This window comes from Bos grunniens, chromosome 6, assembly GCF_055505025.1.
Source record: "Bos grunniens cultivar Pamir isolate PY7600 chromosome 6, Bosgru_T2T1.0, whole genome shotgun sequence".
NCBI lineage: Eukaryota > Metazoa > Chordata > Mammalia > Artiodactyla > Bovidae > Bos > Bos grunniens.
Genome location: NC_141170.1, coordinates 102,865,494 through 102,891,859, shown reverse-complemented (window position 1 = coordinate 102,891,859; position 26,366 = coordinate 102,865,494). Strand labels below are relative to the sequence as shown.

At 39.8% G+C, this 26,366-nt stretch overlaps 2 protein-coding genes and 1 long non-coding RNA gene across 10 annotated transcripts in view; 2 read left to right on the top strand and 1 right to left on the bottom strand.

The window, feature by feature from the left end:
• Positions 1-778: 778 nt before the first annotated feature.
• On the bottom strand, positions 779-9,148 carry GAR1 (GAR1 ribonucleoprotein). 7 transcript variants are annotated; one of them, XM_086407038.1, is made up of 7 exons: positions 8,432-8,552; positions 7,654-7,845; positions 6,023-6,177; positions 5,509-5,568; positions 5,156-5,294; positions 1,459-1,524; positions 779-1,099 (listed from the first exon to the last, which is right to left on the bottom strand). In XM_086407038.1, exons 2-7 carry the CDS (start codon positions 7,835-7,837, stop codon positions 1,086-1,088), a joined length of 618 nt encoding a protein of 205 aa, XP_086263164.1. In that variant the 5' UTR covers positions 7,838-7,845; positions 8,432-8,552; the 3' UTR covers positions 779-1,085. The 7 variants fall into 7 exon arrangements, 6 of the variants coding, with proteins under 6 accessions (XP_086263164.1, XP_086263161.1, XP_086263162.1 ...); XM_086407035.1 differs by lacking the exon at positions 8,432-8,552 and adding an exon at positions 8,170-8,423 and having other exon boundaries at positions 7,654-7,849; XM_086407036.1 differs by lacking the exon at positions 8,432-8,552 and adding an exon at positions 8,327-8,423 and having other exon boundaries at positions 7,654-7,849.
• On the top strand, positions 8,516-14,359 carry LOC147371122 (uncharacterized). Its single transcript, XR_015165830.1, has 2 exons — positions 8,516-9,484; positions 13,876-14,359. It is a non-coding gene; the product is annotated as an uncharacterized LOC147371122 (long non-coding RNA).
• Positions 14,360-18,108: 3,749 nt separating this feature from the next.
• The window catches only part of CFI (complement factor I), a 49,807-nt gene continuing 41,549 nt past the window's right edge, over positions 18,109-26,366 (top strand). For both annotated transcript variants that reach the window (XM_086407034.1, XM_086407032.1), the window contains exons 1-2: positions 18,109-18,190; positions 25,716-25,763. In XM_086407034.1, coding sequence (XP_086263160.1) covers positions 18,134-18,190; positions 25,716-25,763 — 105 coding nt within the window. In that variant the 5' untranslated portion in view covers positions 18,109-18,133. The remainder of the gene's footprint in view (positions 18,191-25,715; positions 25,764-26,366) is intronic.

The following is a 26,366-nucleotide window of genomic DNA, read 5'->3' as shown; positions in this document are numbered from 1 at the left end:
GAAAACGCAAATACTGACTTAGGCAATACTATATGCTACTCAAATAAGCATTCAAGAGTTAACCAAGTGTTAGGTAAAGCATGCTAGAAAACTGAAGAAATAACACGACAACTCATTCCAAGAATGAACCATGTTGGGGAGGGAGAGCAGGTTGGAATCAATGGTAGGGGAAATTATCCTATATCACAGTATTCTAACTTGCTATCATTGTTATATCTTGATACTATAACAGCATTGAGGGCCACAATCAATTTCATTTGTAATGTCCCTATCCAAGAATATGAACACGTAGCAAGCAATCAAATATTTATTTATGGTCAGTAAAACCTTAAACCTGGAGTCCCTTAAAAAATGAAAATAAAAACATTCAGTGAAGCTTTCAACATTCCATCTATATTGAATGAAAAAGTTAAATATTTCTTCAGAAATGTCTTGAATTTCTAGTTCTCAACCTGAACAGAGTTTTTCCAACTTTAATAGATTCATAATTAACACTAAAATTTTCTAATCAATTACGAGTTACAATTAGAGAAGTTGTCTTACTTTGATTTGTGTCCTAACACACAAAAGGGAAAAAATGTGATAAAGGGTGCTGATGTTCTCATATACAAAATGCTAACATTTTAAAGGGAGTGTTAATTTATAAATAATGTGAAATACTGCTCTACTAGCCTGCTTTTTCTTTAAAGCTCAGTTAGATATGTAAACATCCTCTTTTTCTATCTTAAATCTAGTAGGCTGTCCCTTTAAACTCTGGTTTAATAAACACAGCTCTAAATTACTTAAAGAAATAAAACACTTTATTTACAAAATTCAAATATGCTCCAATTAAAAGCTGTCCCTTTATTAAACACCCACAAAGTTCCGAACATTGTACAAAATGTTAAAACACTTATTCATACTCTTCTGAGGCAAAGCTGCCTGTTCTGCCACACTCATTTTTGCATAACGTTGACATTTTAGCTCCACTGTCCTAAAAGACCAGTTCTTCAAAATGTGCTCAAGAAACAAGTTTCTGATCCACTGAAGCAGATTATGAGGTTAATGCAGAAGTCAACTGGTGAAGTTTCTGTCAACTGTTACACTTAATGTCCTCTTCCTGATTAAGAGAAAATGAAAATATTAAAAATATAGAAAAGTGAACTTTAAACAACACTATTAGCCAGAATTCAAGTTTAAAATCAGCATTAGTTCTGGTAAAGTTCAACAAACATACTTTACCAAATTTAACTATCATTTATATTACCACCTTTTTGCTTTTCAAATTAATAATACAGCAAAGTAAAGCAGAAGCAGGTGAAAAAATTCAAAGGTAAACGTGATATAAAATGAAACTGTATATTCAGCTAAAAAAAGGAATACCATGGTGCTCTACATACTTGCTGGCAAAAATAAAAGTTAGTAGACAATACCATTTCTAGAAATTCAGTTACTTCAAGTTTTTTTTTTCCCACTCACCTCTGAAACCACCACCCCCTCTTCCTCCTCTGAAACCTCCACCTCCTCTTCCACCTCTAAAACCACCTAAAAATAAAGGAAATATTAATTAAATAACTGTAACCTATCATATTTTGATAAGCCTATAAACATCAATATATTTCTTATAATTATAAAGAACAGTATTAGGTTGTTACAAAAGTTACTGCAGTCTCAGACCCTGAATTTTAAATTATAACTAGGCTCAAGCACTTCCTTATTAATCAAAATAGGAACCATTACAACCAACACACTTTTGCCAACAAGAAATAAGTTTGTTTATTCCTGTAACATAAAAACCCATGCTATGGGATTCAATGAACTCTTGGAGAGCATTTTCTGTATTCTGCTGGTTGTGGAAGCTTCTTCCCTGCAAAAAATTGTCAAGATGCTTGAAGAAGTTGTAGTCATTTGCCAAGAGGTCAGATGAATAAGGCTAGAGGTCTGGTGAATTCAGCAAATGAGGCAAAACTTCACAGCCCAATTTGTTCAAGTTTTGAAGTGCTGGCTGTTCGACATTAGGTCAAGTGTTGTCACGGAAAAGAATAGGGCCCATTCTACTGATCCGGCTGCAAGCATTGCAAGTTTTCGGCGCATCTCATCAATTTGCTGAGGATACTTCTCAGATGTAATGGTTTCACCAGGATTCAGAAAGCTGAAGTGGATCAGACGACTGGCAGCAGACCACCAAATGGTGACCATTACCCTTTTTTTGGTGCAAGTCTGGCTTAGGGAAGTATTTTAGAGCCTCTTCTCAATCCAACCACTGAGCTGGTCATCACTGGCATCATATAAAATCCACTTTTTGTTGCACGTCACAATTCAATCAAGAAATGCCTCGTTGTTGTTACACAGAATAAAAGAGGATGACACACTGAAATGATTTTTTTTTTTGCAGTCAGCTCATGAGGCACCCTCTCGTCAAGCTTTTTCACCTTTCCAATTTGCTTCAAATGTCAAACCACCATAGAATGGTCAATAAGTTCTTAGGCAACTTCTCGTGTAGTTTTAAGAGGATCGGCTTTAACGTGGCTCTCAATGGCTCGGAGTCACTTTCCAGTGGCCAGCCTCTGCACTCATCAAGGCTCTCGTTTCCTTTGCAAAACTTCTTGAACCACCACCGCACTGTACATTTGTTAGTTCCTGGGCCAAATGAGTTCTTGATATTGCAAGTTATCTCCATGCTTTATGACCCATTTTTGAACTCAAATAAGAAAACTGCTAGATTTTGCTTTTTGTCTAACATCATTTGCATAGTCTAAAATACATACAAAATAAACAGCAAGTAATATGTCATTGTTGTTGTTGTTCAATCACTACATCGTGTCTGACTCTTTCTGACCCCATGAACTGCATGCAGCATGCCAGGCTTCCCTGTCCTTCACTATCATGTTGAGTTTGCTCAAACATGTCCATTGAGTCAGTCATGCCATCCAACCATTTCATCCTCTGTGGTCCCTTCTCCTGCCTTGAATCGTTCCCAGCACCAGGGTCTTTTCCAGTGAGTCGGCTCTTAAAATCAGGGGGCCAAAATATTGGACCTTCGACTTCAGCACCAGTCCTTCCAATGAATATTCTGGACTGATTTCCTTTAGAATTGACTGATCTGATCTCTTTGCAGTTCAAGGGACTCTCAAGAGCCCTTTCCAGCACCGCAATTTGAAAGCACCAGTTCTTTGACACTCAGCTTTCTTTATTGTCCAATTCTCACATTCACTCATGACTACTGGAAAAACCAGAGCTTTGACTAGACGGACTTTTGTCAGCAAAGTAACGTCTCTGCTTTTTAAAACGCGGTCTAGGTTTGTCACAGCTTTCCTTCCAAGGAGCAAGCGTCTTTTAATTTCGTGGCTGCAGTCACCATCTGCAGTGATTTTGGAGCCCAAGAAAATGAAATCTGACACTGTTTCCACATTTTCCCCATGTATTTGTCATGAAGTGATAGGACCGGATGCCATGATCTTTGTATTTTTATTGCTAATGTCATTAGCAAAAAATATAAAGAAATGTGCATTAAAATGAGGTATAATATAATCATATTTAAGAATGTAGTCTAATATCAAAGGGCAAAGTTCAACAATGCAAAATTACAATTATTTCTGCACCAACCTAACATATATTCACTTATTTTATCTCACAGAATTTTTTAAAAGATAAAAATGGAGAAACAGTAGTAGTTTCTCAATCCAGCGGAAAGCTAAAATCCTTGGTTACAACTTTTTAAACAAGTTTTGTTTTACTACATTAGAAAAGCTTGTTACTTTAAAGTTCAATTTAGCCCTATTGTTAAATGTATCTGTACCTCAACTTTTGCTTATGGTATATACTTTTTAAACTGCACTAAGGCTTCTTAATTCTAAGAACAAAAAGTAGCAGACATGGGTGGTTTGGTTCTGGGAGTACTACCATGCCTGCTAAGTTCCTTCAGTCGTGTCCAACTCTTTGTGACCTGATGGACTGTAGCCCACCAGGCCCCTCTGTCTATCAGATTCTCCAGGCAAGAATACTGGAATGGGTTGGCATGCCCTCCTCCAAGGAATCTTCCCAACCCAGGGATCGAACCCATGTCCCTTAAGTCTCCTATATTGGCACGTGGATTCTTTCCCACTAGCACCACCTGGGAAGTACCATGGACACAACATTTAAGGTTAACTGAGCTGGAAACAGACACTGATGTCCATATGCTGAAGAGCTTTGAAATTTTAAAATTTTACATAATTTTTTTCTATTATTCAATACATTTGGCTTCCCACTGCAGTCCCTACTTTTACTTATTTTGGGGGATAGCTTTGTAAAAGAATGATGAAACATAAAAAGAGAAATTATACAGAAACAAACATATATGTCCAAAATACAATATAAAAAGATTAAGATTTTAAGAAAATAGAGTTGTGAATTTTTTAAACTATTATATATAAGACTGAATATAAAATGGGAATGAGGGGATCTCCATTCAAATTCTTAAAGGTATACTTCCAAAGAAATAAATATAAACATATCTCTTAAGAGATTATCTCCAAGTTATCTGGATCCAAAAAGGCACATTTACAGAGTGAAACATTCGTTAAATTGAGAGGCAAAAGTGAAAACAGAATTCTCTTTTCTGATACAGTAACCCACTTGGCAGCTCCTCTTCCTTACCACTTTGGCTCTGCCCATCATCCTGTCACCCACCTAGCACATCATTCCCAGATGCCGCATCCCAGCTTGTCCCCAACCTTGCTTATCACCTGGCTGCCTACACAGTAAATGTACCAAAGCTGTGGGGAAATACATAATATCAACACACTGAAATCAAAGCAATGAATTTATTGGTAATAGTCTTTGACATTACATCAGAAGATACTGGTTTTATTTCTGAGCCGCCACTTGTTTGATTAGGACAAATTAACATTTCTAAGCTTCCATTTCCTCATCCATAAAAATAAAGATATCACCCACCTTCATGAAGTTTTGTTAAATACTAATTAAAAAATTAAAATTCAATTAAGATAATCCTATACGTTATAGAAACTAAGCATTTATTACTATGGTAATCTGCCAAGATTTGAAAAGAGCCTTACTAAAAGAAATAAATAACCATAAGAAAAGTTGGCTTATATTCAGAATTAAATTGTACTCTTTAAATAGGCAGTGACTTTGAAATCTCATTAGAAATTTTCCTCCATGGGGAACTTACCACCTCTACCACCTCTGCCACCTCTGCCTCTTCCTCCTCCTTGACCTCCCCTGCCACCACCTCTTGGAGGTCCCTTTTCACCAGGAGGTCGAGGTAGAAACCTCTGCAACGGCAGCAGCTTATATGGGTCTATATAAAACTGGAAGTATAACAGAAACAATTAGTGTGATGAGCCGGGGGGTAATATAATCATTAAGAACCGACACACTAGACTCAAAACTGCCTGGGTCAAATCCCAACCCTCTAACTTCACTAGTGATACACTGAGGAAGTCTCAAGTACCTTTAAGTAAAACTGTCCTAAGGTAGGTCATTCATTTAAAAATCAAGGATCTAGGTGTCAGCTTGACTCACCTTCTGTAGTTTTTTAAAGGAAGATGCTTTCATGTTCTCTGATAATTTAACTGAAAAATACTATTAATTTTATTAAGGAATAAGCAATTATAATGAAAAGTAATCTTCTGAATTCACATGTAATTTTTAAAATAACAAGGTTAGAATATACAGAAATATTCACGAAAAGTAAGAAATGAGTTTCCAAACAGAAGTGAAGTTTTTGTTTTAAAACTTCCAGTTCCACCATACTATTGCAGTAGCATCATCATAGTGAAAGCAAAGCAAGTGGCACTGATCCAAGTGACAATCATTTCTAAAACCTTCCAAAAAGGAAGGCACACTTAAGAAGCCTATCTTTTCAATTTATCTGGAAATACATTCCCCTGTCCTGGTTCTCCTTTATGGTCCAATCTTAGCAATACTGCATCCATTTCAATGAAGCACCAAGTTCAGTTTAATCAATACTTAACTCCAGAAAAAACAAATCATGACCTTTCAACAGGATTGCTACATCTTCAATTAAAAAGGATACAAAATCTCTAAGCTGTCCAAATATTTCATCCACTTTTCCAATTTGTTCTTTGTTTTCTAAATAAACTGGAGCATTGAAATAAGGTACTTTATTTTCATCTGTGGTACATTTACACACTATGTCATCTTCACAAGGGTGCAGGAACTCTCCTAACACTGAAATAGGACATGAAATTGTTAAAATATAAAACAGTTTCAAATGATATTGACCAATCTCTTCTAGAAGCTTTCCTCTTGGCTGCCTGGGATTTCACCGTATCTGTCTTAAGGCAAAAAAGCCTTCCTGGCTTAGTACCAACTCCACCAAATACTATGTGACCTGGAGTAAGGGTCTATCTAACCTTCTCTATTCTTCAGTGTCTTCATCTTTAATGTAGGGCTAACAACAAAACCCTCGCCTAACACCTAGTACTGTGAGGATTAAGAACAACAATAAGTGTCAAGTGCTTAGAAAGTGCCTGGCACATTGAGACCACTCAAACTGTAAGTTATTTTATTATAGTTACTATTATTATTTGATTAAATACTATGCTTCATTCTATTGTCTCTTCTTCCTTCTACCCATCCATAACTCTAAGACAGTCTATTGTTCTCCTGCCTGTTTTCCCTCCTTGCCCTTTTAAAACTTCCCACTATCACCTTTTCACTGACTCTTCGATCCTTATCAAGAAAGTCTGGAATTTCATATAACTACTTTTATATCTAACTTACATTCACCCCAAACTAAAATACTCACCATATTCCTATAAAACCAAATCTCAATTCCCATCACCCAGGTTCAAAATCAAGAACCTTTTATTTCTAGTATTAGTCAAGTTCTAAGTTTGTTTCCACTGAAATCTCTCTCCCATCTAACCCTTCCTTTTTTCTTCACTTTCGCAATGCTCTCAATGTGTCATGCATGGACTGTTACGGGGACAGGACCTTTGACTCTAGCCACTGACCTCTACACCATTTTGCATACTGATCCAACTTTCTCTTCATATATTAGACTCTATTTATCCTGTCTCCTCTTTGTCTACTGTCAAATTTTGTCTCACTTTCTACAACTTCCACCCTATCTCTTTGATAATTACCCCAAAACTGCTCTAATTAGGTCTTTATTATTTTTTTTACTCCCCCGTGCAGTTTCCCTTCTCAGCAAGTTGTGGTGTTTTTTTTTTTTTTTTTTTAACTCACTTCATTTACTTAAGAGCGGCAATTAAGAGTCAGGAAACTTGGCTTTGTATCCCAAATATATCCTTACTGATCACTCATCACTATGACCCTAGCAAAGAAACTTAACTCTGAATCAATTTTCTTATCTGTAAAATGGAAACAGTACGGGTAAGGACATAAAATACCTATTTATATCTCCCTTTTAGCCAAAACTCTAGTTCTGTTTCCATAATGTATTTTAGGTGTCCTTCAGCTTTCTTACTTTCTACAGCACGATGTGAAGTCAGTTTACCGCCTCTCCGTAGGCTTGACTCCACAACTAAGAACCAACCCCCTGAGAAAGACAGCTGCTGCATCTACCTTTCAGCACCAGACTCCTAGTCAAACTTACTAATAACACGGACCTACAACCTCCGCCCCCGACTCCATTCCACCCTCCGCGCCCAAGTAGGTCAAGCTCTGAAGCCTACATACAAACTACTTGTTCTGGAGGTCCTTGGTCTTGGCCTTTGTTAAAGCCTCCACGGCCTCCCCCTCGGCCGAATCCTCCTCTGCCGCCGCCGCCGCCTCCACCTCGGAAGTGGTTGTTGCTGCTGCCGCCGCGACCGAAGCCGCCACCTCGATTAAATCCTCCGCGACCTCCACCTCGAAAAGACATGTTCGCTCCTACCTGGTGAGAAAAACAGTGCGTGCCATTCATTCACTGGGGCCTCTGGGCCTCAATCAGAAACCGTAAACGCGGATAACAATGATAACAGCAACTCTGCCACCTCAACCACGGCTAGAGGGCCAGAGATTCGCCCGAAAGGTGAGTGTGACCTGCCGACAGCCCTGTGAGCGCCGACCGACCACTCATCACGAGCCCCGTCGCCCCGGGTGAATACCTCCTCCCCCAGCAGGCAGGAAGGGCCTCAGCCACATTCCCTCCCTCCCTCCGCTGGGTTCCACGTCCAAGATTCTCAGACCGCTTAGCCTCCTCCCGCTACCTACCGGCGCCACGTGCACCTCAGGCCCGGGTGCTCACACCCACCCGCCCGGTACTTCCGCCTCACACGAGCCTCTTCGGCCACCGTACCGGGACAAAACTGAAGTGGGGAGGGATTCACCTAGAAACTCGAATAACGGGTTTAGGAAAAAAACCAGGCACCTGCGAAAGCAGGTACGCTGTCGCCTGTCCGAGAGAGCCTTCAATGCTGGAAGAGTATCAGTAATATCCCAACATCAACCGTTACTTTACGACAATCAGCTTTACTTGCCTACGGCGAGCAGAGGAAGTGACACACAATATCGGCGTCCTTGGAAGCATGACGTTGCAGGAAGTTCCGCTCTGCGGCGTTGCCCTTGGCGATGACTGGCGTCAGGGTCCGCCCCTCTCCCCGCGGCCCAGCAAGTTCCGGTTGCGAGCTGAGTGGAGGTCCGTGCTGTATTGTTAGACTGCGAGGCGGTCCTCTTGCTCGACAGTTTCTTGCGGCTCCCCCAGTTGTCTACTAAGGAGATTTGAGCCGCGCTTTGCCGGAAGGTGGATCTGTCCGCATCCGAACCCAATGAAAGGGCTTGTCTGAGTTCTTTCAAGTCGTTTGTTTCTGCCCGATCCTTTGAAGTACGCACGATTGTGGGCAGTACTGTGCCCATCGTTTTATCCTATGGTCACTACCCTTATGGCAGAAAGTGAAGAGGAACTAAAAAGCCTCTTGATGAGAATGAAAGAGAAGTGAAACAGTTGGCTTAAACCTCAACATTCAGAAAACGAAGATCATGGTACCTGGTCCCATCACTTCATGGGAAATAGATGGAGAAACAGTGGAAACAGTGTCAGACTTTATTTTGGGGGGCTCCAGAATCACTGCAGATGGTGACTGCAGCCATGAAATTAAAAGACGCTTACTCCTTGGAAGAAAAGTTATGACCAACCTAGATAGCATATTGAAAAGCAGAGACATTACTTTGCCAACAAAAGCCCGTCTAGTCAAGGCTGTGGTTTTTCCAGTGGTCATGTATCGATGCGAGAGTTGAACTGTGAAGAAAGCTGAGCGCTGAAGAATTGATGCTTTGAACTGTGGTGTTGGAGAAGACTCTTGAGAGTCCCTTGGACTGCAAGGAGATTCAACCAGTCCATTCTAAAGGAGATCAGTTCTGGGTGTTCTTTGGAAGAATGATGCTAAAGCTGAAACTCCAGTACTTTGGCCACCTCATGCAAAGAGTTGACTCATTGGAAAAGACTCTGATGCTGGGAGGGATTGGGGGCAGGAGGAGAAGGGGACGTCAGAGGATGAGATGGCTGGATGGCATCACCGACTCGATGGAGGTGAGTTTGAGTGAACTCCGGGAGTTGGTGATGGACAGGGAGGCCTGGCGTGCTGCGATTCATGGGGTCGCAAAGAGTCAGACACCACTGAGCAACTGAACTGAACTGAACTTCGTGTCCGACTCTGCAACTCCATGGACTGTGCAGTCTTGGTGTCTGTTTTCTCCAACTCAATGTGTTGAAACCATTGAACTCCTTTGGAACCTTCAAGATTACGTGATACCCCTTTATTTTACATATAAGAAACTGACAGAAGGGAAGAAACTTCCCCAACTAACTAGAGGGACAAAGTGAAACCATGGATTCTCATACCCCATCAATCCTTTGCTGTATCACCACCTCCTTCCTCTTTTCAAGTTTTTCATCTTTCCAATTCCCTGTTTGTCTTCATGGTAGCATCATACTCTTGGTTTCTGAATCTTTGGACTCCAACATCTCAGCACTCTCCTATCATCATCCCCACCCTACCTCGGTGGCAGTCTCTTTATTCAAAGCTATCTATTTCTATTCATTCCATCTAAAGTAGATTCGTACTGTCGATACAGGCCTCCTGTTGCCGCTACCACACTCTCCTCTGTTATTCCTATCCTAAATCACCCAATATAATCTACAACAACTCAAAAGTTGAGAAATAATTGCAGTGAACTACAACATCCTCACATTCTGAGCATCTTTGTTGTCTTGAAATAAATGCCTCCACCCTTTTCTTCCCTCCATCTGTAATGCATGTGATGACATACTGAACTTAATAGAGTTTCCTCATACCATAGCCATCTTCAGGACCCTAAATAGTTTCCCATTTCTTTTAGTAACAAGTCTAAAGTAAAATTTCTCCATTGACTAGGCCTTCTGTATAATTAATTTTGTTTCCCTCCAGTGCTCTACACCATTTTTATGCCCCATCAGACCAGCATCATTGCCTTGCTTCTCTTTCTCTGCCACTGGCAATCACCTCCTTCTTGGAAGAGCTCCATTTCCCATCCATTTGATCAGCCTTTTTCTATCCTTTTACCCTTGAAAGAACCATTGAATTAATTTTTATGTCTCAGAAAACCCTGCATAAAAATTTTATATACCCAGGTGACACAGTGATGAAGAATCTGCCTACCAATGCAGGAGATGCAAGAGGTGTGGGTTCAACCCCTGGGTTGGGAAGATCCCCTAGAGAAGGAAATGGCAACCCACTCCAGTATTCTTGTCTGGTCTGGGAAATCCCACGGACAGAGAAGCCTGGCAGGCCATGCACAAAGTTGGACACAACTGAGCAACTGAGCACACAGCACAAGTCTCCATCCCAGTACATTAACATGATCAGCAGACATAAGAATCCAATAATAATGATCAATGCTCTTTTTTTCCAACTATAGTAAAATATGCATAATATAACTGTACCACATTAATCATTTTGAAGTGCATAGTTAAATGGTTCACATTGTGCACCTCAGTGCTGTTTAAAGAATGGTGTTTTTCTATGAATCTGTTTATTTTTGTCCAGGACTAAAACTTATTGGCCTACTCTGTGGCATTTCCTCCTCCTCACAAAGGATCTCAATTTTTTAAAAATTTTTATCAAATTAGAGTTACTGTATAATATTATATGTTATCATTGTACAATCAGTTCAGTTCAGTCGCTCAGTCATGTCCGACTCTTTGCGACCCCATGAACTGCAGCATGCCCGCCTCCCTGTCCATCACCAACTCCCAGAGCCCACCCAAACTCATGTCCATTGAGTCGGTGATGCCATCCAACCATCTCATCCTCCCTCGTCCCCTTCTCCTCCTGCCTTCAGTCTTTCCCAGCATCAGGGTCTTTTCAAATGAGTCAGTTCTGCACATCAGGTGGCCAAAGTATTGGAGTTTCAGCTTCAACATCAGTCCCTCCAATGAACACCCAGGACTGATCTCCTTTAGGATGGACTGGTTGGATCTCCTTGCAGTCCAAGGGACTCTCAAGAGTCTTCTCCAACTCTGTAGTTCAAAAGCGTCAATTCTTCAGCTTTCTTAATAGTCCAACTCTCACATCCATACCTGACTACTGGAAAAACCATAGCCTTGACTAGACGGACCTTTGTTGGCAAAGTAATGTCTCTACTTTTTAATACGCTGTCTAGGTTGGTCATAACTTTCCTTCCAAGGAGTAAGTGTCTTTTAATTTCATGGCTGCAGTCACCATCAGCAGTGATTTTGGAGCTACATCAGTTTGCAGTTAATCTCTTCCTCTCTATTGTATGTCTTCAAGTAAATCCTCACTGTGTCCTCTTGATGGATTCCCTCTTCATTTTTCAGTGCTGTAATGGAATTATTTTTATATTTATTTTCACTGAGATGTTGGGAGGTAAGAGATATAAACTATAGAAAATGTCAGTCATTGTGAGCTATTTGTTGCATTTTCTTTTTGTTAACTGCTGACAAATAGGAAATTCATTTTCTTACCTTGACTTCATATCCAGTCACTTTAACAAACTTTGACTTTAGGTCTAATAGTTTTCAATTAATTTTGTCTAAGTAGACAATCATCTCAACTACAAATTACAGCAATTTTGTTTCTTCCACTCCAACATTTATAAATTTTTCATATTTGTTGCCTCTAATTATAACAACAGTATTGAAATATAGCATCCTTGATTTTATTCCAGACTCTGAGTTTGGCTCCAGTGTTTCACTAGTATATGTGGTTGGTTTCTACATTTTATCGGGTTAATGATATTTGTTCTTTCCTAGATTACTCACTTTTTAAAAATTAAAAATTGGTGTTAAACTCATATCATATACCTTTTCCATATCTTGTGGTATAATAATACAGATTCTCTTATCTAATCTATTATTTTAATTAATTAAATATTTTAGTATAGTGAATTACACTCAGAAGAAATATCAACAACCTCAGATAGGCAGATAATACCATCCTAATGGCAGAAAGCAAAGAGAAACTAAAGAGCCTCTTGATGAAGGTGAAAAAACTGGCTTAAAACTCAACATTCAAAAAATGAAGATCATGGTATTTGATCCCATGACTTCATGGCAAATAGATGGGGAAGAAATGGAAACAGTGGCAGATTTTATTTCCTTGCTCTCCAAAATCACTGCAGACGGTGACTGCAGCCATGAAATTAAAAAACGCATGCTCCTTGGAAGAAAAGCTATGACAAACCTAGACAGCATATTAAAAAGACAGAGACATCATTTTGCCAACAAAGGCCCATATAGTGAAACCTATGGTTTTTCCAGTAGTCATGTATGGATATGAGAGTTGGACCATAAAGAAGGCTGAGCCCCAAGAATTGATTCTTTTGAACTGTGGTACTGGAGAAGACTCTTTAGAGTCCCATGAACTGCAAGGAAATCAAACCAGTCAATCCTAAAGGAAATCAGTCCTAAATATTCATTGGAAGGACTGATGCTGAAGCTGAGGCTCCAATAATTTGGCCACCTGAATCAAAAAGCCAACTCATTGGAAAAGACCCTGGGGCTGGGAAAGGTTGAAGGCAGGAGGAAAAGGGGGGCAACAGAGGATTAAATGGTTGGATGGCATCACTGACTCAATGGACGTGAGTTTGAGCAAACTCCAGGAGATATTGAAGGATATGAAATCCTGGCATGCTGCAGTTCGTGGGGTTGCAAAGAATCTGACCTGACACAGTAACCGAACAACAACACTAATAGATATCCTAATGTTGAACACCCCCATATTTTCTGAAATGGTCCACACTTGGTCATGATATGTTATTCTTTTGCTATATTGTGGTTTATGGTATATGGTTTGCTAACATTTTATTTAGGATCATTGCATGTATATTAATAATTAAGATTAGTTTATAGATTTCTTTCAAAGGCTTATCTTACCCAGTTTTGGATAAGTATGTCAGAGTATTGCTAGTAAGTCAGAGAGCTTTTTATCTTTTTTTATGTTCTGAAAAAGTTTAAATAACAGGAGAATGATTTTTCTTAAAAAAGTTGGTAAAACTTAGTGCCTTTGGGAGTTTAAAATCTTTAATATTTCCATTTCATCTTAGCTATTAATTTATTTGAATTTTCTATCTCATCCCAAGTCGATTCTGATAATTGTATTTTCCTTGACATTTTTTTTTCCCGGATCTTCAGGTTATTTGATAAATTGCACATGACTTTATCACTTAAATTTCTAAGTGACAAGCCACCAAGCCTCACTGGCTAACTTTAGTAAAAGAAAATTCAGTAGAAAATAACAGGATGTTCGCAAGTACTGACAGGTGGCTAAGAAACTAGGCTTAAGAACTAAAGATACTTAATAAGGCCTAAAGGAATCCAAGGAAGCTTATCTGTAGCTGAAACAGTCTGACCAGTATGGTCTCCTTTTGCTGCAATAAATAATTTACAACTGTTTCTTTTGTTCTCTTATCACTTAACTCAAGACCCAAACACCAGAGAGACAGAGACTCTTTGATCAGTCCCTGGGCTATAAAAAGGAATGGAAGGAGGCTGGATATGGATCTCTCAACTTCCATTTGGAAAGCAGGTGCCTGGAATTACTCTCCTACCAAAAACAACTCATAATAGAAGAAAGATAATTCCACACAGAAAATTGGGACCCTATTATGAAGGACAATGGATGTTGGCAGCCCCCTAGAAATGACCACTTCAATAGCTAAATTTTCCTCTAAAATTGTTTTACTCTCTCTTTTAAAAAATTTTTTCTCATAATGACTCATGTTACTTATCAAGTCTACTAGTTTTTTAGTTTCTGGTTTATTTACTATTGCTTATGTCTTTATTAGTTCCTTTGTACCACTTTGATTCTTTTTCATTATTTTATAAATAGTATCCTGAGTTATATGCTTAGTTCACTTTTCAGTGCTTTTTTGTTATAAAATGTTTAATATAATTTGGATATATAAATGTCTTTTTGTTTTCTTCTATTCTTTCTAAGCTTAGAAATTCCACTCCTGCTAGGGTTTCATATTTGTTTCAATCAAATTTCTTTTAGAGATAAGAACCTTGATTCTAGTTTCAGCAATATTATAAAGTATATCAATAAGAATGTTTTCAGGAAAACTGAAACCACTGTAAGTATTTTAAGCAGAAAAGAATATCGGAAACAGTTTGCATTCACATGGGATGAACAACAGTATACATTTATAATTTTCTAATAAGTCTTGTCTTCCAACTTCTGCCATAAGAAAGTCTGAAGAGATCTGGGTATCATTGAGATTTCTTATAGAACATTAAATTGTTTTATTACACTGATGGCTTTACGTTAATCAGAGCAGATAAGCAAGAGGTGGCCAGCATGCTGAATGCCTTGATAAGACATACATGCTCCAGAGAGCAGGTGACAAGTGGCACACGAGTAAAATTATGAGAAAACAGAGCTCAGATTGCTTCCAAGACATCTAAAGTAAAAGACAAATTATTTTGTCTTGTATTTCATTTCACAAAGAAGGAAGCATAAAATTTAGTCAGTCTTTTTGGAGATATTCCTTTTGGGAATATTTGATTTGGGGGCAAATATTTCACACTGAAGAATGCTTTGGTTCCCAGAGCAGGAGAGAGTTCTGCAGGGGTTATCCAGAAGACCCTGTGGTTTTGGAGGTATCACAGGTGGGAAAAAACAGCGCAGAGTGTTTGAGGAAGACCCAGTGGAAGAACAGCACCCTCAAGTTCTGCAGCAAGGCCATGGCATGTGCAGCAGAGAGTTATTCTTTTTGAGAAACAACCTACACCCTACTGGACACTGGTAAATGTGGAATGACTGAGAGGTCGCTGTGTGAGAAATGCGCACTACGAGCGGGGTCCTAACAGACCCATGAAGTACAAGGTTGAACAGGCCGAGCAAAAACATAAGATGAACCTGTCACATCTGGAACAAAGAGCACAGAGGAGCAAAGGGCACAAGCAAAGTACTTGAGCAGGTGGCCCAGATTTCTCTCTTTTCCCCCAAATCCAAACTGTTGCACCCGTGTCCCTCAGCCCACACCTGTGGCTCTATGGGAACCCTGGTGTGAGCAGCTGAAGGAGGAGAGAAACGTTTGAGTTTGCTTCACAGATGGGTTGGCTCTATATGTAGGTACAACCTGAAAGTGGCAGCTGAATGACAGCCATGCTTGGTAATTGTCTGAAACACAGTGGTGGAAGAAAGTCCTCCCAGTGGGCAGAGCTTCAGCTTGTACACATGGCTGTCCACTTTGCGTGGGAAAAAAGAGGCCTAAGGTTAGACTGGATATGGAATCACAGGCAGTAGTAATTGCCTGATGGTCTTTTTCCCTATAATGAAAGATATTCAAAGATTAAGAACAAGAAGGTCTAAGTAGAAAACTTGTGGACGTATCTATAGGAGTGGGAATGAAGTATAAAAATCTTTGTAATGCATGTTAACACCACCAGAGAACATCCACTAAAGAAAAGTAATCAATCATCAACAAAATGACTCAGCTAATTGATATCCACCAGTCTCAGTCATCAAGCACCTCAGTACTAGCACAGCAGGCACAAGGATAAAATGGTTATGGTGACAGAGATGGCCAGTAACATCACAGGCCCTGAAGGTTTCTTTGGCTACTGCCACCAACAAATGTCCAATCTGACAGCAACAGAGACCAATGCTGAGCCCCCAAGATGGCACAGCTCATCAAGGATACCAGCTAGCCACTCGGTGGTAAATTGATCATTCAGTTGTTTCACTCTTAAAAAGGCCAGAGGTACATCCTCACAGGAATAGACAGAAATAAACAGACATAAAGTCAGGTACCTTTCCTACCTGCAGGGCCACAGGGTCATGAGTCAAAGGATTACAGAGTATTTAATCCTCCAACAAGGGATCCCGTGTAACATCCTACTAGATAGGGTAACCCACTTTCTAACAAAGAAGATGTGAGCTTGGAGCTCTGGCCAAGCAATTCACTGGTCATACCATATAACTGCACCACTGTGAAGCTGACTGCCTTACGGAGCATTGGCGTAGCCTGCTGAAGGCCGAACTGAGGTGCCACTTAAGACAATACTCTGAGGACTGGGTGCTGTCCTCCAAGAAGCAGTATATGCATTGAATCGAAGGACCGTCATGCCGCACTGTGTCTGCAACAGAGAGAAAACACAGGTCTGCGACCCAAGAAGCAGAAGCAGAAATGGCCACACTTGCCATCACTTCTGATGACCAACTGGAAGCCATGTGCTTCCTGTCCCCACACTTTGCACTCTGAGGTCTGTTTCTCAAAGAAAACACACCGTTGCCCTGGGGCACAACAAGAATCCCAGTGAACTGTATGCTCTGCCTTCTGCCTGGCGCACATTGAGCTACCTGTGGAGAGGAGGGGTCACCATCTTGATAGGAGTAACCTATCACTTCAGAGGAAGTCTGCTGTTACACAGCCAGGGTAGGGAGAAATGTGTGGGGAACCGTATGAGCTACTCAGGTATCTCTTGTGACAGTAGAGGGATAGGAACAGCAGCCATGGTTTGAGAAGGGAATGGTTTTCAGGGGCTCAGGCCACTCCAGGAAGAGGTTGAGGGTCATGCCACCAGGTAAGCCACTGAGGCCAGCAGAGGGGGAGACTCAGGGTGAAGGGAATCTAGAATGGACAGGAAGGAGGCAGAGGATGAGGATTAACTGCAGCCCCAAGATCAACCGCAAGGCCAGGGGCTACAGTTCCTTCCCCCACCCCAACCCCCTGCAACTTCCCTCTCCTAAATTATCTCTCAGGAAGAGGCCCACTGCAATTTTGAAGGAGCCACACTTAAAACATACATAGAAAGTAGACCTCAAAGGTGCAAATGGTAGACTCTGAAAGACCAGGAGATGAGTTTCCCAGATCCCCCTTTCAAGGAAGGTCTGGCTGTCTGGCTGTGAAGAGTGTGGTCAGCGGACACTTCTGTCTGACAGCAACTGAAGACCCACTCACCCAAGGGCGTGCATTTCCTGGGCAACTGTCACCAGGTCACGTCACTGAGAAAGGCAGGCAGGACCCAGCCATTTTTGCATGACCCAGGGCCCCTGTGACTGGCCGCTATCACTCCAGAGCCTCCCCCTGCCAAGCTGGCCAAGACTTTGTTGAACCCACATTGCAGTTTGCTTTCTCTTTCTGTTCATTCCTGTTTCTCCTCCTTTCCTTTCCCAGGAGCTGATTCCTGACAAGTATCTCCCACCCCAAACTCTGTCTCACATCTGCTTCAGGAGAATCGAACTGTGACAGCATTTCTGCTGAGAGAAAAAGAACTTATCACAGGACAACCCATGATTGATAAAGGAAGCATTTTGGTGAGGATTTTTAGTGTTCAGCATAGCATTCAATACGATGGACGTTTTACTCCTTACCATTTCCTAGTCTTCGTCCTTAAAGAAAAATATGATTCTGTGTTTACCAAAGCATAAGAAATTTCTTTCAGTGGTGTCTGCCTACTGTAGCAAACAGAACAAGGCATTGTTCAGTATTGAGGTGGGGCATCAGTTTTCTCTGCGGGAAAACAGTCCCTCAGCTATTTGCTGAGGTCTTTTTGGTTTCATTTACGGTAAAACTCTGGATTTTTGCCAAATTCTCCACAAGTTCAAAAGTACAAAGCTCTTTAGGAGGGCTGCTCTTTTTAAATATTTTTTCAGAGGTTAAAAATTAAATTTCAAAGAATACCTGGGGTGCAGAGGAGTCCACAGTAGAGACACAGACCCTGATTGTCTCCAACATGAAGCTTGGTCATGTCATTCTCTTACTTTTGTGCTTCTGCTTAAGTTTTTGTGAGGTAAGCAATTCAATATTTATACAAACTTTTAAGTAGATAGTTCAAATATTGTAAAAATACAGAAAAAAATCTCAAGGATATTATTTTGACTTAAAGATTACATAGTTCACTTGCCAACGATGACAGTATTTAGTCAGTAACCAAGATTTTATGTTATATCTTGATGAAAGAGCTTGAAGAAATTGCTTTTTTCATATGCTAATATCTGTGCATAGAGATTGGACTGAATGAAAATTTTACTAATAGATCTATGATTTATAGTAATTATTAAATCAGTAAACATTTATTAAGCCCTATCTATGTGCAAGGTATAGAGATGGGCAAGACTGATCCTTCCTTCAACAACCTTTTGTACAGTTGTAGAAAGATGATACAAATATACCAATGAGGAAATAAGCATAATTTGAAAAATATTTGAAAACATGAGAAGGAACTGTTATAAGACATATATATTTAATTGCCAAAAAATGGCACAAATATCATCATCTGCCAAGGGACTTTAATGAGAGGAAAAGTCCCTTCCTGCTCAGAGATTGGGAAGGGTTTATGGGCCAAGTGGGATTTGAGCTATGGGGTCGCACAGAGTCGGACACGACTGAAGCGACTTAGCAGCAGCAGCATAATTCTGGATTAGATCTGATCAGTGGAGAGAAAGAGGAAATGATTTTCAGCCTGAAAAACAGCAAGTGGTATGGCCAGAAAGACAGCAAAGCACTGGGCTCCTCTCCATGAATAAACCCACTTGATCAGAGTAGAGACTTTGTAGGCAACTCAAGGAGTTAAAGCCAAAACAACAGATCGTAGCCAGTCTGGAAGGTAGCCTGTTAAGGTTAGAAATGTTTAAGACATATTAGAGACTTGCTAATGATTTGCCTACTTTTGTGATCAAAGAGTTTTGAAATAATTCCAAAAATTGTTTTGTTTTTAAGTCCGTTTATAGCAGAAAATGTTTAAAGAGAACTACCTAAGATATCAGAATTAAATACTTAAGTTTCTTATAAGTTCTAAACTATATATGCAATGTTTAGAGTATAAACCAAATGGAAATAAAGTAAGTGCTTGTTGATTAAAATAGATTAAATTATTGCACATCCAAAAATAACTATCACATTAAAATGATGCTTTTATATTTATTGAAATTAAAAAATGCCTCACTAAAATCTTATTTTTGTTAAGAAAAATACACACACACATACATACACAAATATATTAATAAATGCTTATATAAATGGCAGTTTAAAAGTTCATGGGGAGTGTATATTAAACAGATAACAGTATCTCTGAGTAATGGGATTACTCATGATTTTTATGTTTTATATATTTGCAAATTTTCAGAGTTCAAAAATTTTGTCTTATTCATTCTTCATTTTTCTTTTTTAAATACCAAATAAATGTGTGTTGCATTATAACAAGAAAATTTTGTTTTCTGAAAAAAAGGATATTTCAGCCACATTTTGGGTTCCTGGAACAAAAGCAGAATAAAAAAGAAAACTGAAAATAGTTTTCACTTCCACAAAGGAAAAGAGCCTCTTTCTTTTACTGAACAATCATCCAATCATAAAATTGTCTTCATTCCTTTAAGAAGCAGCATTTTGAAATCACAACTTCGTAAAATATTATTATTTCTTTATAAAAGGAAATGGAATGATTTTTTATGGCACCTGCTGAGAAATAATCATTTTTAAATAGAGCTTACCATAGAGATAGGGGCTTCCCTGGTGGCTCAGCAGTAAAGAATCCACCTGCCAATGCAGGAGACCTGAGTTCTTCCCTGGGTCGGGAAGATCCCCTGGAAAAGGCAATGGCAACCCACTCCAGTATTCTTGCCTGGAGAATCCCATGGACAGAGGAGCCTGGTGGGCTACAGTCCATGGGGTCACAAAGAATCAGACCTGATTTAGCGGCTGAAGAGCAACAACCATAGAGACAACATAAATATGTTCTAAGTTTTAAAATGTGTCTACATTTTCAACATGAAATAAAATATGTACAGCTGGGAGAAAGTTTTGTATTGTAAAAGCTGGGAGCAGATTTCCTTCTAGGGGATAAAAAGCCCCACCCCCTTTTTATATCAAAACATTTCGATGGACTGATTTGAAAGTGGATTATGTCAATGATGGGATGGGCTGGCAGTGAAGTTGTTCTGAACAGTGAGATGAGAATCCTGGTTTTACTGAACCTACCCAGACAGAGAGGTAAGGGGACTTAGGAAAGGGTGGGAAAGAAACTCAGAGTGCAGAGGGAGTGGCTGCTGTGTCAGTAACAAAGGGGTGGTAAGGAACAGGGATCTCGGTCCTTGGAATTCCCCAGGCAAAAATTCTGGAGTACCTAGCCATTCCCTTTGCCACAGGATCTTCCCAACCTAAGGATCAAACCGTCTCCTGCATTGCAGGCAGTTCCTTTACCATCAGAGCCACCAGGGAAGTCCCAGTAATGAATAGGGAAGTCAAATATTTTAGTCAATATGGTTAAATACTGTGGTATACTTGGCTGTGACATAATCCCTGACCAAAGCTTTTTTTTTTAACCCTAAAAGCATATTATAAAATTCGGTTTATACGGGCAGTATTTTGGAAGGAAAGAACTGGGGTAATGGTCAACAGAGTGATGAGATCTGGAAAGAGAATATGCACAGAGGCAATACACAGTGTAGAGAGTGACGTCAGCTAGCAAGGCAGAGTAGGCAAATCCAAACACTTGTCCACAAAAAAAAACTAGAAAAGTCAAGCAAGTGTTCAAAACCAACTTTGTCAGAACTCCAGTTATCAAAGTCCTACAGTACCCAAGTGAATGCTGAATGAAGGAAAAAGGCAACTTAAAAATGGCAGGAAAACTGCAGTATTTCTACTTGCCCTTACCCCACCCAGATACCAACTCAGTGGCAGTCTTGAAGATAGCAATCCAGATTCCCAGTGTGGAACTCTAGTCCCCAGTTCTAAATGGAGCAGAGCAGACTTTATTTAAAAAGAAATTGTGTTTGTCTGTTCTAACCTATCCAGGGGCTACTTGAAAGACTGAAGCAATAAATTTGTCTTTTTTTCATCTAACCTGGAACTCAGAGTGGAAAGGCAGCAGGCATTCCTCAAAAACATCATAAAGGCAAGCAAATAAACAATCTACCTCCACCTGAGACAACAGTTGAGGCCTACAATAGAGTGCAGAAGCTTGGAAGGAAAAGTTAGAGTTTCAACTGGAAATTAGGGCATTCAAAAGCCCCTGTGTATCCTGAGGAATTTAGAAAGCAACACACATGCCCAGGCAAGAAGCCCAGAAAACACCTAAGAAGACCCTAAGCCTAGACCTCCAGGCTCAGTGCAAATGTGAAGTAAAAGCTAAGACAGAATTTTCAAAACTCTGGTTAAGTACTGAGCACTGAAGTGCCCCAGCACAGAGGCAATTTGCAAGCTCGGAAGAGGTTTTTTTGTTGTTCTCAATTTCAAGGATTCCTTATTCTTTTCTTTCCTTCTTTCCTTTCTTTCATTTCCTTCTTCCTTTTTCTTTTTTCCCCTCCCTGTCCATTTCCCTTTCTTTTCCTCTCTCTCTGGTTGCTTGTGTTGAAGGAAATCTTTGTCTAAATCCTAGCTAAATGCAAGGTAAAGAAACCAAGACTTCAGAAACCACACATGACAAAAAAAAAAAAAAAACCTTTATAGAAACAGTTTTGAAAAATTAATAAATAGCTATAGTCTACAGGAATCAAGGAAAGCAAACCCTGAGAAGAAGAAAGAATTTGATTTCAAAAATTACAACATTATAATATTAAAAATATCCAGTCTCCAACAAAGAATATGAAGCATGCAATGAAACAAGAAAATATGGCCCATTCACAGGAGAAATTATTTCTGAGGAAGAACAGACTTTGAACTCACCAGACAAAGACTTTAAGTCAAACATCTTAAATATATTCAAATAACCAAAAAAAAAAAAAAACGAGGAGGATGTAGGAACAAATAGAGAATATCCATGAAAGATAGAAACTTAAGGAATTAGACTGAAAAGTATAACAAAGAATTCACTAGAGGGTTTTAATAGCAGATTTGAGCAGGCAGAGGAGTAAGTGAAGCTGAAGATTGGTCAGTTAAATTATCCGAGGAGCAGAAAGAAGAATAAAAAGAGAAACCATCAGTATACACACAATTGGAATCTCAGAAGGAGAAGAGAGAGTCAGAGAATATTTGAAGAATTAATAACCAAAAACTTCTGAAATTTGATAAAAGATAATGAACCTAGAATGTCCCTGGTGATCCAGTGGCTAAGAATCCGCCTGGCAATGCAGGGGACACGGGTTCCATCCCTGGTCTGGGAAGATTCCACATGCCGTGGGGCAGCTAAGCCCGTGCACCACAACTGCTGGGCACATGCACTCTGGAGCCTGTGCTTCGCAACAAGCAAAGCCACTGCAGTGAGAAGCACCACAGCTAGGGAGGAGGCTCCACTTGCAGCACCTAGAGAGGGCCTATATGCAGCAGTGAAGACCCAGTACAGCCACAAAGTAGTTAATTAATTAAAAAAAAAAAAAAAGAAATGTGTTCAACCTCAGTAATTGGGGGAAAATGCAGATAAAACTATTCTCTGATGACATTTTTATATAGCTAATTGACAAAGATAAAAATGTTTAATGTTTTCTGTGGTCAAGAAGATGGAAAATAGGCCCTGTCATATATTGATGACCCCTGGAGAAGGGATAGGCTACCCACTCCAATATTCTGGCCTGGAGAATACAATGGACTGTATAGTCCATGGGGTTGGAGAAATATCAATAACCACAGATATGCAGATAACACCACCCTTATGACAGAAAGCTAAGAAGAACTAAAGAGCCTCTTGATGAAAGAGGAGAGTGAAAATGTGGCTTAAAACTCAACATTCAAAAAACTGGGATCATGGCATCCAGTCCCATCGCTTCATGGTAAATAGATGGGGAAACAATGGAAACAGTGACAGACTTTATTTTCTTGGGCTCCAAAATCACTGCAGATAGTGACTGCAGCCATGAAATTAAAAGACACTTGCTCCTTGGGAAAAAAGCTATGACCAACCTAGACAGTATATTAAAAAGCAGAGACATGACTTTGCCTCTCTATGATGGACAAAGGTCCATCTAGTCAAAGCTATGGTTTTTCCAGTAGTCATGTATGGATGTGATAGTTGGACCATAAAGAAAGCCGAGTGCCGAAGAACTGATAATTTTGAACTGTGTGTTGGAGAAGACCCTTGAGAGTCCCTTGGACTGCAAGGAGATCCAACCAGTCAATCCTAAAAGAAATCAGTCTGAATATTTGTTGGAAGGACTGATGCTGAAGCTGAAACTGTTTCAACAAACCTGAAACTCGAATACTTGGTCACTTGATGCAAAGAAATGACTCATTGGAAAAGATCCTATTGCTGGAAAAGATTGAAGGCAGGAGGAGAAGGGGACATCAGAGGATGAGATGATTGGATGGCATCACCAACTCGATGTACATGTCTTTGAGCAAGCTCCAGGAGTTGGTGAGAACGGGGAAGCCTGACGTGCTGCAGTTCATGAGGTTGCAAAGAGTTGGACATGACTGAGCGACTGAACTGAACTGATATATTGATGATAAGAGTTCAAATTTGAGCAATTTCTAGAGAGAGAAGGGCTTCTCAGGTGGCTCAGTGGTAAAGAATCTACCTGCCAATTCAGGAGACCCAGGTTCATCCCTGGGTGGAGAAGATCTCTTGTAGTAGGAAATGACAACTCACTCCAGTATTCTTGCCTGGAAATTTTCATGAACAGAGGAGCTTGGCGGGCTTCAGTCCATGGGTCACAAGAGTTTGCAACTGAGCATGCACACTAGAGAGAGAAATTAGCCAATGTCTTTCTAAACTAAAACTGCTCATTTCTTTGATTCAGCAGTGTTACTCCCAGGTAAGTACTGACAAATATACTTAGCATACGGGGGAAATAATGTGTATTATACGAGGAGATTTATACAACACTTTATAATAACAGAACATTGGAAACAATCTAAATTCCCTTTGTTGGCTACTGGTTGTAAATTATACTGGTGTTGGGGGTGCAGAATTAGTAAAGTATGGGTTCACATATACAGTGATGATCTCTGGAAAGGTTCACTGCTGCTGCTGCTAAGTCACGTCAGTCGTGTCTGACTCTGCGACCCCATAGATGGCAGCCCACCAGGCTCCCCTGTCCCTGGGATTCTCCAGGCAAGAACACTGGAGTGGGTTGCCATTTCCTTCTCCAATGCATGAAAGTGAAAAGTGAAAGTGAAGTCGCTCAGTCGTGTTCGACTCTTAGCGACCCCATGGACTGCAGCCCACCCGGCTCCTCCATCCATGGGATTTTCCAGGCAAGAGTATTGGAGTGGCGTGCCATTGCCTTCTCCGGAAAGGTTCACTAGGAACTATTAAGTGGTTGACTCTGCGGTAGTGCTTGAGGGAGTGAAGGGATAACAGGAGAGAAATATAATTTTTACAGGCACCCTTTTGAACATGTTTGTAATATTTCTATGTGTTTTCTATTTTAAAAAATATCAATTAAAAATGAAAAAATTTTTTCATCCATTTTACATTCATTATAACAAAACAAGACCAAGAAACTACACCATTGTTTTGTTTTGTTTTGCACTCTCTGAGGCAAAAGTGATGGAAATGACCCTGAAATAAAATTGGAGGGAAAAATTGCTAGTGAAGACCACGATGAGAAGGAACTGAGGCCGCATAGGGCCTAAAACTCTTTCAGTGGAAATGTTCTGATATGACTGTTAACTTTCAGGATATGAGCTGTTTATTCACTTCTGGAAGAAAGACAAAAGTTTATATTGCTTACTCTTTTTGAAACTTTTCCATCTTATTCCTCAGTGTTTTCCAGGGAAATCCTGATTGTACCTGTTGGCCATCCTGATCCAATCATCACAAAATCTCAGTGGCATGTAACCTGATTTAGTTTACTCGCCTACAGGTTAGCTGGAGATCATCTCATCTAAGGTGGGCTCAGCTGGAGTGATTCTTCGTTGCTGGCCCGATCATCTTCTTCCTGTAGCTATGGCAGAGAAGCAGAAGGACAGACCCAGTTGCACAAGTACCCTCCAAGCATCTCTTATGTCACATATGCTGACTTCCTGTTGTCCAAAGCAAGTCACTGGCCAGGCCCAGAATCTAGAAGAAGGAAAACGTACCTCCCCTCTCCGGAGGAAGAGAGAACATCAAAGGATAGGATAAAGAGCAGTAGAACTGGGGCCATAAGCAGTCTACCACAGTCAGCGTCACATTAGCGTCTGTGTAGGATCTTCAGTGTTTATTTGTGCCGTCCCATGTATTTTGCACTTGCTGTTCACAGTAGCTCTGTGAGGATATTCTTTTTATTTTCCACATTTCACAGAAGAAGAAACAACCATCAAGGTAAAGTCATTTACCAAAAATCACACAGCTAGTTAGCAGTAGAGGGGAATTTTCGACGTTTTTACAGCAAAAAGCAGGATGGAAAATGGTGGACTTTTGCTCTACTTGGTCATAATTGATCATTTTTTTCTTTTGTTTATAGGATAATTTTAGAAAACGAGGAAAGTCAAAGGCAGTGAAGAAATCAGAGGTAAAGCTATATGGCTGTATACCAGGGTGGGATAGTAGATTGTTGTTGTTGTTGTTGTTTTTCTTGTTTGTTGTCTAATAACCAACTGTCCATCTAAAATGGCTTCACTGGGAAATTCCCTGGAGGTCAAGTGCTTAGGCCTTTCACCGTGCTTTCACTGCCAAGGGTGCAGGATCAATCCCTGGTCGAGGAACTAAGATCCCACAATCCACGTGCCATGGCTAACAAAAAAGCTAACCTGTACTCCTGCCTAGAATAAAAAGATAACGTTTACAGCAGGATAATCATTACAGCATCACAAATACCAAAGAAATGATCCCCCCTAAAAAAAAAAAGAAACAGCAGCTAAGGGAATTGAGTCATGTTTTAGAGATAACTAGGCTATAGTAGTAATCACTAAAAATTTTTGTGCATGTTCCCCAAGTATATGTGAATATATTTATTTATAAATAATATATACTCTACTGTATAAATATACTTTAAAAAATAAAATTTTAAAAACAAGTACTTTAATAATAATCTTACTGTTAATCTTTAATGAAATATAATCATCAAATACACTTTTTAAATTTTTTCATTTGATTTTAATATCATATTAATTGG

What these genes read in the sequence shown, in the direction of transcription:
- GAR1 (XM_086407038.1), bottom strand. Translation starts at nt 7,837, where the DNA reads ATGTCTTTTCGAGGTGGAGGTCGCGGAGGATTTAATCGAGGTGGCGGC. An exon ending in ACCTCCAGAACAAGTAGTTT is followed by an intron (nt 6,178 to 7,653) that starts GTATGTAGGCTT and finishes GTCCTATTTCAG; the next exon opens with TGTTAGGAGAGTTCCTGCAC. An exon ending in TTGGACAGCTTAGAGATTTT is followed by an intron (nt 5,569 to 6,022) that starts GTATCCTTTTTA and finishes TAAAATTAATAG; the next exon opens with TATTTTTCAGTTAAATTATC.